This window comes from Lampetra fluviatilis, chromosome 44 (genome assembly GCF_964198595.1).
Source record: "Lampetra fluviatilis chromosome 44, kcLamFluv1.1, whole genome shotgun sequence".
Lineage (NCBI taxonomy): Eukaryota > Metazoa > Chordata > Hyperoartia > Petromyzontiformes > Petromyzontidae > Lampetra > Lampetra fluviatilis.
Genome location: NC_136318.1, coordinates 5,175,193 through 5,189,302, shown reverse-complemented (window position 1 = coordinate 5,189,302; position 14,110 = coordinate 5,175,193). Strand labels below are relative to the sequence as shown.

General features: G+C 49.6%; 1 protein-coding gene across 1 annotated transcript; it reads left to right on the top strand.

Annotated features, from left to right (window-relative positions):
• Positions 1 to 572: 572 nt before the first annotated feature.
• LOC144947323 (transmembrane reductase CYB561D2-like) lies at positions 573 to 10,370 on the top strand. Its single transcript, XM_078876579.1, has 5 exons — positions 573 to 638; positions 1,129 to 1,291; positions 5,513 to 5,550; positions 7,908 to 8,144; positions 9,077 to 10,370. The coding sequence occupies exons 2-5, from the start codon at positions 1,159 to 1,161 to the stop codon at positions 9,344 to 9,346; spliced, it is 678 nt and encodes a 225-aa protein (XP_078732705.1). The 5' UTR covers positions 573 to 638; positions 1,129 to 1,158; the 3' UTR covers positions 9,347 to 10,370.
• The last annotated feature ends 3,740 nt before the right edge of the window (positions 10,371 to 14,110 follow it).

Here is a 14,110-nt window from a genome sequence, read left to right as displayed (position 1 = left end):
ACTCTGATGTTGTACGAGAATACAAAATTTGAAAACCGCCACTTTTTTCAAATTTTCTTGCTGTAAATTTCACACCTGATGATGATTGCTTGTGTTGCAGTCGAAACGTCGTGAGAATTTGTAGTGTTTTCTATTTTTATTATTTTATTATTTCCCTTCCACGTGACTTTACCGAAAGAACCTCTCTCCGCCCCCGCCCACTCTCTATATTTAAGGCCCCGTCACAGAGACGACCTCTCTCTGTGTATCTTTATGATGTCTGTCTGCTTATATGTCTGTCTATAGTTTTCTGGTTAGATTTTTGTTGCTATTTCTGTTATACCTGATGATGATTGCTTGTGTTGCAATCGAAACGTCGTAGTATGATATTATTTAATTTATTATTTTATCTTTATACGTGACTTTACCGAAAGAACCAAAGAATAATTCCTGCAGTCACGAAAGCTCCAAAATTAAGATTAATTATACTTCATTACATATTCATGAGGAGGGAGGCGGGTGGCAACATCCGCTCGCTTGGCCACGCCCACTTCGCCACACCGGAAGTGTCCGCGTCTCGGACCCACGTGGCGCGCGCCGCCGTCAACGTGACCGCAACGTGGACCCCGCGCTCTCCGTTCACGGATATGCGTTGAGGCGTAGGTCGTGGCAGACTTTGTGTGTTTTTTTTTCTCTCGAACCCAGTTCGATTCCCGATCACGGGCCTCGAACTTCGAACTCTCCCCCCCCGCCGCCCCCAGTAACCAGTGACGATTATCTGAACCGGTCGTGGGTCGACTCAGCCTCAAAATAAATACCCGCTGCGGTGTGTTTGAACGTCGCCACTTTGGAGATAAAGGTGGGCTGGACGTGGTGTTTGGCTGCTATAAATGTCCACGCGATAAACCACTTAGTTGAGCTATCATTTGTGGCCAAGTCGCTTCTGAAGAAGAGCTATACGGACCCTTAACTGGTAAAAAAAAATACTAAATAGTTGAGTTTTTACTCACTGCTCCGTGTGCCGTGCCGGCCTTCATAGGGTCCCTGGCTACTCGCGAACGGCATTCGCTGCGTTACAAAAGAAGTCTTGTCAAGGCTACGCGGAGGGGGGAGGTGTGGGTGGGGAATTTGTTGTTGTTGTGGCTGTAGCAGCAGCGGGGAGACGCGCGCGTGCACGCCATGGAGGCTGGAGGAGCCAGTGGAGGGGAGCTGTCGCTGTACGTGTGGCCCAGGAGGGCGGCGTCTCTGGGCGCTCATCTCGGCTGCGTGGCGCTCACCGTCACCCTGGCGGCGCTCAGCATGCCGGGCAGCAGTGAGTGACCCGAATGACCTCGTTAAAACAATTTAACTACGTGGTAATACTTTTAGTTTTTTTTCGGTAAAGTCACGTAGGTAAAAAATGAAATAAAAATTAATAAAAAATAAAAATCACGACGTTTCGGAGGCAACACAAGTCTCCGTCATCAGGTGGGACCGTCACAGCTAGATTTGCTGTATCAAGTGAGGCAGGGATTCCAAGTTATTAAATACCTCTCCCCCTTAACTTGTATTTAAGAACTTGCATCTTGGAATCCCTGCCTCACTTGATACAGCAAATCTGGCTGTGACGGTCCCACCTGATGACGGAGACTTGTGTTGCCTCCGAAACGTGACTTTTATTATTTTATTTTTTATTAATTTTTATTTCATTTTTTACCTACGTGACTTTACCGAAAAAACTAAGAGTATGAATCCTTGCAGTCACGAAAGCTTCAAATCTAGAACTACGTGGTAAATTTCGTGACTTTAGCGAAAGACAGACCTGTTCTTCACCTGAGGACGGCTGCTTGCGTTGTGGCCGAAACGTCGTGAGAATTGTATTTTATGATGTTTTATTTTTATTATTTTATTATTACCCTTCTACGTGACTTTACCGAAAGAACCAAGAAGAACTACGTTGTAGTAATATTATTCTTTGAGTCTTTCGGTAAAGTCACGTAGATAAAAAAAATACCAATAAAATAATATTATTTGGTTCTTTCGGTAAAGTCACGTCGAATTTTTTTTGTATTTTTTAAAATAATATTTTCTATCTACGTGACTTTATCGAAAGAACCAGAGAATATGAATTCCTGCAGTCACGGAAGTTTTAAGTCAAAATCTTACGCGGTAGGAAGGTGGGAAGCAAGCTTCGTGTCTGACATCAAACGAAGACCAGCGTATAAAGGAACCCTCAGTGCGATTGATCGGCCCTGACTGATGCTCAAGGAGAGATGATTTTATTTATTTCACCTTAACTTAACCAGGTTAAAACTTCCTTGAGGTTAAAATCTCTTTCGCGAAGGGGGCCTGGCAAGAAGTCGGCAAAAATAAAATGATGTGAGCAGACGGAGACTGGCAGGATCACGGCTTCAATTAAGTGGTGCCTCACCACACCATTCCAGGCCAACTTACGTCTGTACCAAAAGCCCCAGAGTCTGCCTTAACTTTAGATTCGTGTGTTCATCATGAGACTCACTATAAATAACTTATCATCAAACTACAGTAGACTCTCGATTATTCGCGCTAATGACGTGGAGGACGGCCGCAGATCATTTACGTTCGCGGATAATCCAAAATTCTAACCATTTTCCGCGGATCTCCGTGTGAAAAACCATGAATATTGGTATAAATTACCGATCGATGCGTGTGCTCACTGATAACGCTTTCCTGCTCCCACGCAGTAGACTCTGCCCACGAAGTGGATGATAGCAGAGCCACGCCAATCAAAATCACTCGAACTCCGCCCCCTGTATGGCAACTACTGTACTGTAGAGGCAATCACGTGGATTTCGGATTAACCAAGACACATATTTGTTCGGGTTAAGCATGTGACTTCCAAGAATAACAATGTATAGCTGTTTTTAGATTATTAATTTGGGCTTAAAAGAACATCCATGAGTTATTAATTTATGTCAAACCTCAGGTGCGCGGTTAATCCGCAAATCGGATAAACCACACGCGGATAATGAAGAGTCGAGTGTTTTTTTTTTAATTTTACCAGGTAAGGGTACCTGAGCTATATAGCTCTTTTTCAGAACCGACCTGGCTATCACAAATTAAATTTGATAGCCACATACTCTAAATGCGTGATGTTGATTCTAAATCTGGAGCGAAAAAACCAGAGGACCCGGAGAAAATTCCACGCGACCACGGGGAGAGAGACGCAAACTCCAAATATACAGCAGGCATCAGTGTCGGGTTCGAACCCACGACCTCCTTCAAACCAGGCGAGGTAATTAACATCTCCTAGCCACCGTGATGATGATGAGAGAGAGACACGCAAACTCCAAATATACAGCAGCAGGGGTCGGGATCGAACCTACGACCCCCTGTATACCAGGCGAGGCAGTTAACATCTCCTAGCCTACGTGGTGATGATGAGTGAGACACGCAAACTCCACATATACGGCAGCAGGCATCAGGGTCGGGATCGAACCCACGACCTCCTGTATACTAGGCGAGGCAGTTAACATCTCCTAGCCTACGTGGTGATGATGAGTGAGAGACACGCAAACTCCAAATATACAGCAGCAGGCGTCAGGGTCGGGATCGAACCCACGACCTCCTTCATACCAGCCGAGGTAGTTAACATCTCGCCACCGGTGTGACCTGACGTGCAAGCAGTGGGAATGTGATAGAATTACCCACAAGCCAGGCAAGCGGTAGGCCATAACCAATTTGCCGAATGACCTTAAGTAAACCTCCAAACCTTACTGGTAACTTTATCTCTCCGGCATCTCTGTTTGTGTGCTCTGAAGAAGGGTTATTACCTGAAACGTCGCTGATTACATATTGTTTAAGGCCACTCAATGTTGTTATTGACAAACGTTTTGGGTGTTTTGTTTGTGCTTGTGTACCACTGCCAACGCCACCGCATCACCAAATAATTAACGTAAACCAACCGACCCCGTTTTTGGTGGTGGGATGACCGATTGACCTAATGACCTGTCCAGTGTTATTCCGTTAACTCTCTGGCAGCAATGATAACCTGTTCCGAATTCTATTTTTGCTTTTGGCAATACGTTCAATATCTATATGCCAATGTCGAGGTCTGCTAGCCACTGCGGAGAGTTCTTGTAGTTTTACTGTTCCTCCTCTGTCGAAGGAGTGCAGACCACAATGGTTTGAGATACAGTCCATATTTTTCGATTTAAAGCTTTCGTGACTGCAGGGATTCATCTTCTTGGTTCTTTCGGTAAAGTCACGTAGAAGGGAAATAATAAAATAATAAAAATGAAACATAATACAATATTTCATCATGGGATCTCCTTTGCCAGTACCAAAATATACTAATAGGGTTTTTCCCCTTTTTTCTGGCAACAAAACTGACACTTTGGTATTGCGTTGTCTTTGAACTGTGCGCCTTTTGGCGTCATCTGGTCGAACACCATATGAGACTAGGCTCCAAAGAAAGCTGTCTCTGGTGTGGACCAATCAGTTTCAAAGACAATGCATAAATTATCAGAGTATTGTTTTTTGTTTGCATTTGACTGCAAGTATTGTGGTTAATGTAAGCATGATTCCTTGCAAAAGGTGTCAGTTTTGTTGCCAGAAAAAAGGGGAAAAACCTTATTAGTAATAATACAATATTATTATTTTATAATGTTTTATTTTTATTATAATAAAAATAAAACATAATAAAATAATATAATAATATTATTTTATTATGTTAGATTTTATTATTTCCCTTCTACGTGACTTTACCGAAGGAACCAAGAAGATACAGTCCATAGTTTCATCATTATCATCATCACAATCCATGGGCAGATAGCCCGTAGGTGTCCACTGGCAATTTCATCATTAGTTTACCGGTCCTAATTACCCAGTGACAAGCCCGTCACCTTATGACCCTGACGCAAAATATTCGGCAGTAGATGGGGATACTTGACACAATGGCATAGTCAGACATAGCGACCTAGTGATCTCATAAGCAGCAGATCAGCCACGTGTTCCGCCCTAGCTCACGTTCTTGAGCAGCCTGTGTAACGTGCCTCGTGTGAGTTCATTTCCTTGTCCCTCTTCCTGTCGCTTAAGTGTCACGGTGGATACGCTTACAGCATAAGTAGTGAAGTTGTATGTACTGTATGTATGTTGCACTTGTTTCTCAGCGTACGTAGCCAACCCTGCTCATCGGAGGTGCGGAGGAAAGACGACAAACTAAACACAAACATAATTATAATTTTATGATGTTTTAATTTTATTATTTTATTATTTACATTCTACGTGACTTTACCGAAAGAACCAAGAAGATGAATCCCTGCAGTCACGAAAGCTTTAAATCGAAATTTAAACACAAACAGCAGTGTTTAAAGAAATTCGTTTTCAATGTTGATTTTAAAGTTGCATAGCTCCCGTTGGCTTCCTAATATCGAAAGCAAGAGCGTTCCAGACGGCCGCAAAAGCGCATCCGAAAGCGCCGCACGATGCGGTGGCCGTCTTTGTTTGATGGCTAGCCAAAAGCTGCTCCCGCAAGGATGACCGGAGTTCACGTGATGATGTCTCCCCCTTGTAGGTGTGTTCTCCTGGCACCCGTTCCTCATGTCACTCGGGGTAAGACGCTTCTACTGCCAAGCCATCATGAGAATCTCACCCGCGATTTCACAAAATCCAGCACTTGTGACTCAGAAGCATCTATTATTGTCAGCCTCGTATACATATTTCCGTTGCCTGATGATTGTTAAACATGATACGTAGAGAACTCTGATTCAAACTAAGATGTAGATGTTGCGTGCCCCACGTGACTCACAGAGTGCTGATTCTCATTAAGATGGACTTGTTGTCTGTGTGCAGCTGTCGGAATGTAATTGTAGAAGTGCCGCTATGAAACGGATACGTCGCTGACGTATAAATCCTCCATGTAGCCTATGCGGCACTTGTGAATGCTGAAATGGCACACACTCACACTCGCAGTCTTAACATACTTTTGGGGCAAGTGCTGTTCGCGAGCACCTATGAAGGCCAGAATGGCATACGAGGGGGTGGGTGGTCAGTGGCGATGATCACACATCACACCTGGGTAACTCATCTGAGGCATGTAACAACTTGATTTGTAGTATTTGAATGGAGAAGACCGGTAAACGTGGATAGTTGTATTGTGGTGGGTTGGGAGGACTGGAGTTTGGGACACTCAACTTTAAACCACACTCCCCACCGCATTTTGATACGTGCACTCTCACCCTAAACACTCTCACCCACTCAGTCTCGACACGGTGCCATCACTCTCTCACCGCATGTTTTCACCAATCTCACCCACTCTAACACCCTCACCCTCTCACCGCCTTGGCCCCTCGTCACAGTCGCACCATTTTCTTCTCTCCCACTCACTGGACATCTGTGAAAAAGAGCTGCGTAGCTCATCGGATTCCTCCAGTATAAATACATTTTCTGATTCTCATCTCACTCTCACACCCACTCATCCTTCCCACCCTCTCGCCCATCTCGGCCGCTGGTCCTGCCCACCCTCGTTCATTCCCGCCCCCCTTCTCCCTCTCACCCCCGCGCACTCTCTCACCCGCTCTCTCACCCGCTCACCGTTCTCTCTCTCACCCGCTCACCATTCTCTCTCTCACCCGCTCACCCCCGCCCGCCCTCTCACCCGCTCATCCCCACGCGCTCTCTCACCCGCTCACCGTTCTCTCTCTATCACCCGCTCACCCCCACGCACTCTCTCTCCCGCTCACCGTTCTCTCTCTCTCACCCGCTCATCCCCGCGCACTCTCTCACCCGCTCACCGTTCTCTCTCTCACCCGCTCACCGTTCTCTCTCTCACCCGCTCACCCCCGCGCACTCTCTCACCCGCTCACCGTTCTCTCTCTCTCACCCGCTCATCCCCGCGCACTCTCTCACCCGCTCTCTCACCCGCTCTCACCCGCTCACCGTTCTCTCTCTCTCACCCGCTCACCATTCTCTCTCTCTCACCCGCTCACCATTCTCTCCCTCACCCGCTCACCATTCTCTCCCTCACCCGCTCACCCCCGCCCGCCCTCTCACCCGCTCATCCCCGCGCACTCTCTCACCCGCTCACCGTTCTCTCTCTCTCACCCGCTCACCCCCGCGCGCTCTCTCACCCGCTCACTCACCCGCTCTCTCACCCGCTCACCGTTCTCTCTCTCTCACCCGCTCACCCCCGCGCGCTCTCTCACCCGCGCTCTCACCCGCTCTCTCACCCGCTCTCCGTTCTCTCACCCGCTCTCTCACCCGCTCACCGTTCTGTCTCTCTCACCCTGTCACCCCCGCGCGCTCTCTCACCTGCTCACCGTTCTCTCTCTCACCCGCTCACCCCCACGCACTCTCTCACCCGCTCTCTCACCCGCTCACCATTCTCTCTCTCACCCGCTCACCCCCACGCACTCTCTCACCCACTCTCTCACCCGCTCACCATTCTCTCTCTCTCACCCGCTCACCCCCACGCACTCTCTCACCCGCTCTCTCACCCGCTCATCCCCGCGCTCTCTCACCCGCTCACCGTTCTCTCTCTCACCCTGTCACCCCCGCGCGCTCTCTCACCCGTGCTCTCACCCGCTCTCTCACCCGCTCACCGTTCTCTCTCTCTCACCCGCTCACCCCCGCGCGTTCTCTCACCCGCTCTCCGTTCTCTCACCCGCTCTCACCCGCTCACCGTTCTCTCTCTCTCACCCGCTCACCCCCGCGCGTTCTCTCACCCGCTCACCGTTCTCTCTCTCACCCGCTCTCTCACCCGCTCTCTCACCCGCTCTCTCACCCGCTCACCATTCTCTCTCTCTCACCCGCTCATCCCCGCGCTCTCTCACCCGCTCACCGTTCTCTCTCTCACCCGCCCTCTCACCCGCTCACCGTTCTCTCTCTCACCCGCTCTCTCACCCGCTCACCCCCGCGCGCTCTCTCACCCGCTCACCGTTCTCTCTCTCTCACCCGCTCACCCCCTGCAGTTCTGCCTGTTCATGACGGAGGCGGTGCTGCTGTTCTCCCCGGACTGCTCGCCGCTGCGCTCGTGGCCGCGTGCCGCGCGGGTGCGCTGGCACTGGGTGCTGCAGGCGCTCGCCGTGACCTGCGCCGCCGCCGGCCTCGGCGCCATCTGCTGGGAGAAGCAGCGCAATGGGCGGCCGCATTTCTCATCGTGGCACGGCCTCCTCGGCCTCATCACCTGCATCTACGTGTTCGTGCAGGTCGGAGGTCACGCACGCGCGCCAGAGATCGACCGCTCGCTCGAACACTCACCTGCTCACTCGCTCACTCGCTCGCACGCACTCCCTATTGCCAGCTGATGCACCTACACCCCCCCCCCTCGCACACTCACTTATTCTGTCACTCTCGTGCCAACTCGTTCAGCCACTTGCCCATTCATCTGCTCACCAACACGCCTTCTTATACCCACCCTGATCACTCACCCATCCACCCACTCGTTCAATAATTCCACCGCTTGCACACTCATTCAACAATTTGCCAACTTACTCAACCACTTGCCCACTTACCCACTCGCCCATTCATCTGTTGACCCGCTCACCCACGCACCTACAGGTTCACTCGCCTACCCGCTCACCAATTCATTCGCAATTCACTTGCCCACTAAAATACCCATCTGATCGCCCGCTTCTTTATCACTCTCTTGACCGCTAATCAATCCCTCCACCTGCCTTGCCTACTGCCCACTTGCTCATTTAACTAGGTGAGAACGCCAGAGACGAATAGAGGCTCAGATTTTCTGGTTTGACCTGCGTCACCACAATAACAAAAGCAATAATAGAAAACAAAGTACAGCGATAATGAAAATATCAATCGGAGCAAAAGCAACCGAATAGAAATCTGAGCGAACAAAAAACTGCGTTGCAAAAGATATTGCAAACGGTGCACAAACATTCATCGATATTTATACGTACGTGATGAAATGAGCGATTTGTTTCGTACATAATTCGTCGTAACAGTAATTTACAGATGAAGTTACTTAATATGCGTCGGGTCACTCCCGCGAATGAGACTCCTCCCGGTCCCCGTAGTTGTCACACGGTGACAAAGCCAAACGCGTGGCTGCGTAAGTTCCTCGTGGAAACCCGCGTGCCCTGTGCCCCACGCTCCCCCGCACCGTGCGACCGCACGCCAGGCTTGCTGCGGCCCGGCTCTGCTCTACCCGAAGCTGCTGTTCAAGAAGGTGTCTCTGGCCAAGGTGAAGCTGTACCACGCCACCTACGGCCTGCTGGGCTACGTGCTCGCCTGCACCAGCGTGTTGCTCGGGCTGTGCTCGGCGTGGTTCGCGGCCCGCGTCGCCGGCCCCGCGTGGCTCGCCTGCGCCGCCTGCCCGGTGCTCGCCGCGCTGGTCGCCATGAACCAGGTCACCAACGCCTACCTCTTCCAGAAGCGCGTGCAGCTGTGACGGCGCCGGACGATGCCGCCGGTCGCTCGCTGGCGCGGTCGTCATCTTCGGCGAGACCGTCAAGACCGTCCGTCGGTCGGCGGTGGCGTCGTCGTCATCGGCGTCATTGCGACCGGGATTTTAATTGGCTGAGATTAAATTTGGGGGGGGGGGGTGGTAAAATCGTCATCGAGGTCATCGTTGGGTGCCGTTGTCGCAATCGGTGGCAGTGTCGTCGTCGTCGTCATCGTCTTCCTTTTCAGAGTTTTTATTCAAAGGAAATTAAGAGACTGTTGGCAGTGTCGCGTGCACAAGATGTGGCCGCCAGCTCGTGACATCATCATCTTCGTCGTCGTCATTGAACGGCGGCGGCTTCTATTGCCCCCGCTGCCTTCGCCGCCCCACACTGACTAGCGTGGTGAAGTACGCTCAGATAACGTATGGTATCTGGAGGTCCTCATCCAAAGGACTGTCCATGTACATTACTATTATAACCAGGTGAGAGCCTCATGAGATTACTTAGCTCTTGCAATGAAGGGTTTTTACAGGTGCAGTTAGGTCATGATTTGGCCTTTTTGCGATTCAGTTATGGTTTATGATTGCAAATGGATTCAATAATTAATTCTTTATTTTATTCACGTAAGTCCTTAACGTACGATATTTATGATTTGACCGAACGTGCGCGTGCACGTGGTTTGGTATGGTGTACCCTGTGCTTACGAATCTCTGTTAATTATATTACTTAAGTAATAACCGGTTGCTCTACCGGTTATCGGTTCTATTACTCGACCGACAAGATGGCACGCAAATAGTTGGGGAAAAGAGTCTCGCCTCCGTTGCAGCGTGTGCCGCTGTACTGGAGGTGATGGGAGCAATTTGGCGGCCTTCGTTGCAGCGTGTGCCGCTGTACTGGAGGTGATGGGAGCAATTTGGCGGCCTTCGTTGCAGCGTGTGCCGCTGTACTGGAGGTGATGGGAGCAATTTGGTGGCATCTTCGGCTGCGTCGCGCTGGCCGCGGCTTGGTGGGGGGGGGGGGGGTTTCCCACCTTCGGGCGGCAGGATGTAGGGGCGGCCGCCATTTTTAAAGGGGGGGGGCCCACAGCGATCGACCATAAAAAAGTAGTGGATGAATCAACGTAATTGGCTCACCGTCACAGCTTTACAATTAAAACGAACGTCGATTACCGCGCTTAAAATCGCCCACCCCAAGCTTTAAAATATCAATCGGTGCATCGTTACTTTCCACGGTTATCGCCACTGCACCGGCCTCCTTTATTTAACCGTCTTGGAGAGCGTCGACAGAGATTCGTCATCACTTGCAGAAGCGGGGGCGAAACAGTCGGGTGTCTTGATGTCGGAGCCACGCGTCCATCGTTCCTTTGTTTCACTGTCTTGAGAGCTCGTTGAGATTTATTTTCTGTCGCATGCGGCGCAATGTGATGTCCACGGGCAGCGGTAACGGATGGCGATGATAACAACAATGTCATCGATAAAGAATGGATGTGGTCGGTGGTGTGGACTAAGAGTTCACCAAATCTAAACTAACACTATTTTTTTTATTTTAGCAGGTAAGGCCCACTGAGCTCTATAGCTGTTTTTCAGAAGTGACCTGGCCACAAACGATAGCTCAACAAAGTGGCTCGTGATGTGGAAAGTTCACAGCCAAATCCGCACTTTGATTCAACAAAATCTACACGACCTTGGGTAGAACATGCAAACTCCAAATATATATATGGCCTCAGGGTCGGGCTCAAACCCACGACCTGTATAGCAGGTGAGGTAGTTCACATCTCACCACCGCAGCAGTGCAAGATCACAAAATCACCTGCTACACACCCCGATCTCATCAGGATCTCAGAAGCCAAGCAAGCTTGAGCCTCAATAGTACCTGCTCAAACAGGTTGGTACCAGGCTGCTTCGGGACCACGAGCAGGGCAGTACAGCAACAGCCCGTTGTTGTACCGTACTTATATGATGCCGCTCGTGTGCTTCCCACCTTAGCCAATCCACACCGACCGGCGTGAAGTTCCGAGTGACCATGGCTTCCCCAGCCAGCGTGGGGAGGCCGTCATCCAGCAGTGGATTGGCAAAAGGGCTGTACGCGCAAGACGTGTGGAATGAGAACAATCGAATGATTTGATACATCTTCTTGGTTCTTTCGGTAAAGTCACGTAGAATGGAAATAATAAAATAATAAAATAAAAACATAATAAAATGATTCTCACGACGCTTCGGCCACAACGCAAGCAGCCGTCCTCAGGTGGAGAACAGGTCTGTTTCAGACTGTCTTCTCGACAGACCTGTTCTCCACCTGAGGACGGCTGCTGGCGTTGTGGCCGAAACATCGTGAGAATCATTTTATTATGTTTTATTTTTATTATTTCCATTCTACGTGACTTTACCGAAAGAACCAAGAAGATGAATCCCTGCAGTCACGAAAGCTTTAAATCGTGATTTGATACAGCCGGGATGTATCGTTAGTGGGAGATGTTGATTATGGTTATTTAACTGGCTCCTTTGGAGCACGTGAAGACAGAGAAATGTGACTGTTTTTTCGCGGTTGTGCTGCTGTGGAGCTCTCTGGCGCGTTTTATGGTTATGCTTATTACCGCGTGTCGTTCCGCACCATGTCCGACGTTTCACTCCACAACCCTAAAGAAGCGGCTCCCAGCATGTAGAGCAAAACGTTGATTGATGATCCAGCGCTCACTGATTCACTTCAGTCATTCGTTCACCCGGTTTGGCAGTCGCCCCCCTTTGTCACTCATCTATCGATCGCTTCGACCATTTTGAGTGTTCCCGTTCATTTCACTCATTGACGACTCTGCCCATGTTGAGGACTCTGTCTATGACGAGGCGCGGCTTGTTTCATGTCATCTCGTCCACACTCTTCAACCACCACGCTGCAAGTCACAACCGCTCGCTCAGCCGCTTGCTCAACCGCTCGCTCAGCCGCCCGCTCAGCCGCCCGCTCAACCGCCCGCTCAACCGCCCGCTCAACCGCCCGCTCAACCGCCCGCTCAACCGCCCGCTCAACCGCCCGCTCAACCGCCCGCTCAACCGCCCGCTCAACCGCTCGCTCAACCGCTCGCTCATTCACGCACACGACGCATCCACTCATTCGCTCACAAACTCACCAACTCACCCACTCTCCACATTGCAGGTCACAATGCTTTCTACTGCTTTCCTCGCAACTTCTCTGCTATGCAATCCCATCCCATCACCCCCCCCCCCGCCTTGTTCCATTCAAGAAGAATTTGAACTTTAAAAAAATCTATGTTCTAATCACATCAGCAAGTTTGTTGCTGGCCATTTGGCGTTTTTGGGCCTGTACCCGGCACCATGCAGTACAACTCTAAAGCACGCGGGAGAGCTACACAGGATGCGTCGGTGTCGTGTCGTGTGATTTTGAAGTCTCTTATTGTTTAGTTTTCTTGTGTACCTTGTGTTGTCACCAGGGCTTAATTTCAGCCGGGGTCTGGCCAGGTCTGCGACAGAGGAGAAAATTATATTCTTGGTTCTTTCGGTAAAGTCACGTAGAAGGGAAACAATAAAATAATAAAAATATAAAACAATAAACTTCTCACGACGTTTCGACTGCAACACAATCATCATCAGGTGTGAAAAACAGCAAGAAATGTGCATTTTCTTGCTGTTTTTAAAAAAACAATTATTTTCTTTCTGTTTTTCACACCTGGTGATGATTGCTTGTGTTGCAGTCGAAACATCGTGAGAAGTTGATTGTTTTATTTTTATTGTTTCCCTTCTACGTGACTTTACCGAAAGAACCAAAAATATTAATCCCTGCAGTCACGAAACCTTTAAATCGAGAGGAGAAAATGTTTTGTGCATCGCACACCACATCCGGTGTACCTCATGCTGGCGGGCTGTGGCTAATTAGTCGCATGCCAACTTATCGACCAGCGACCTGCAAACATATTCTGAGAGAAATGAAGCCCTGGACATTGTGTTTGGGTTTTTCTATCCGTAACGACGGTTGCAAGAAACCCCGGAGGGCAGTTTTCTACATTCCAGAGTTTTATACATCTGGGTGGGCAGATGAAGTCAACATTGAATGGTTGTTGGAACTGATACGTGTGATTTGTGATTGATTTTCGTTATGGAGGTGGGAGACTTGATCGGTTTTGGTATTGAACCCAAGAATTCTGGTTACGACCAGGATATTCTGCTGCCTTTCAACTCGCCCTCCATGTTTGCTCAGCTCCTTACCTTCCCACTAACCCAGAAACTTTTACCCATGGACGAGCCTACTCACCCCCCAGAGCTATTCCCAACTCGCTGAACCAAGTGCTCCCTCACACACCCACTCATCTGCGCAGGCACTCGCCTGCATGCTCAAACTCGCCCATCCACTCATTCAACAGATCTATTTATCCATTCACCCACTCGCATATTTCTTTACCCCACTGCTCTCCCATAATGGGCCATCATCCATCAACCTGCTCTCCATCCCACGAACATATTTAAAGCGCTCACATCTACTCACTTTCCAAATATCCCACTAGCACAGTCATCCAGCGGTCTGCTCTCTCATTCAGGCACCTTATCAACCATCTGCTCACTAAGTCACCCGCCCAAACCAGTCACTCATCCACCAACTATCCCAACTACCCACCCATGAACGGACTCACTTCCTCACTCACTGACTTACCGCCCACCCATTCTGTTCTCTCACCTACCGAATTTCCTGCTCACGCATTGACGGACGGGCCGCTCCCCTACAGCTCCACTCGCTCACAACCCAGGCACAAAAAGTGACACCTA

Coding starts and splice junctions, on each gene's coding strand:
- LOC144947323 (XM_078876579.1), top strand. CDS start 1,159: ATGGAGGCTGGAGGAGCCAGTGGAGGGGAGCTGTCGCTGTACGTGTGG. Junction 5,551..7,907: donor CGTTCCTCATGTCACTCGGG/GTAAGACGCTTC, acceptor CACCCCCTGCAG/TTCTGCCTGTTCATGACGGA. Junction 8,145..9,076: donor GCATCTACGTGTTCGTGCAG/GTCGGAGGTCAC, acceptor ACCGCACGCCAG/GCTTGCTGCGGCCCGGCTCT.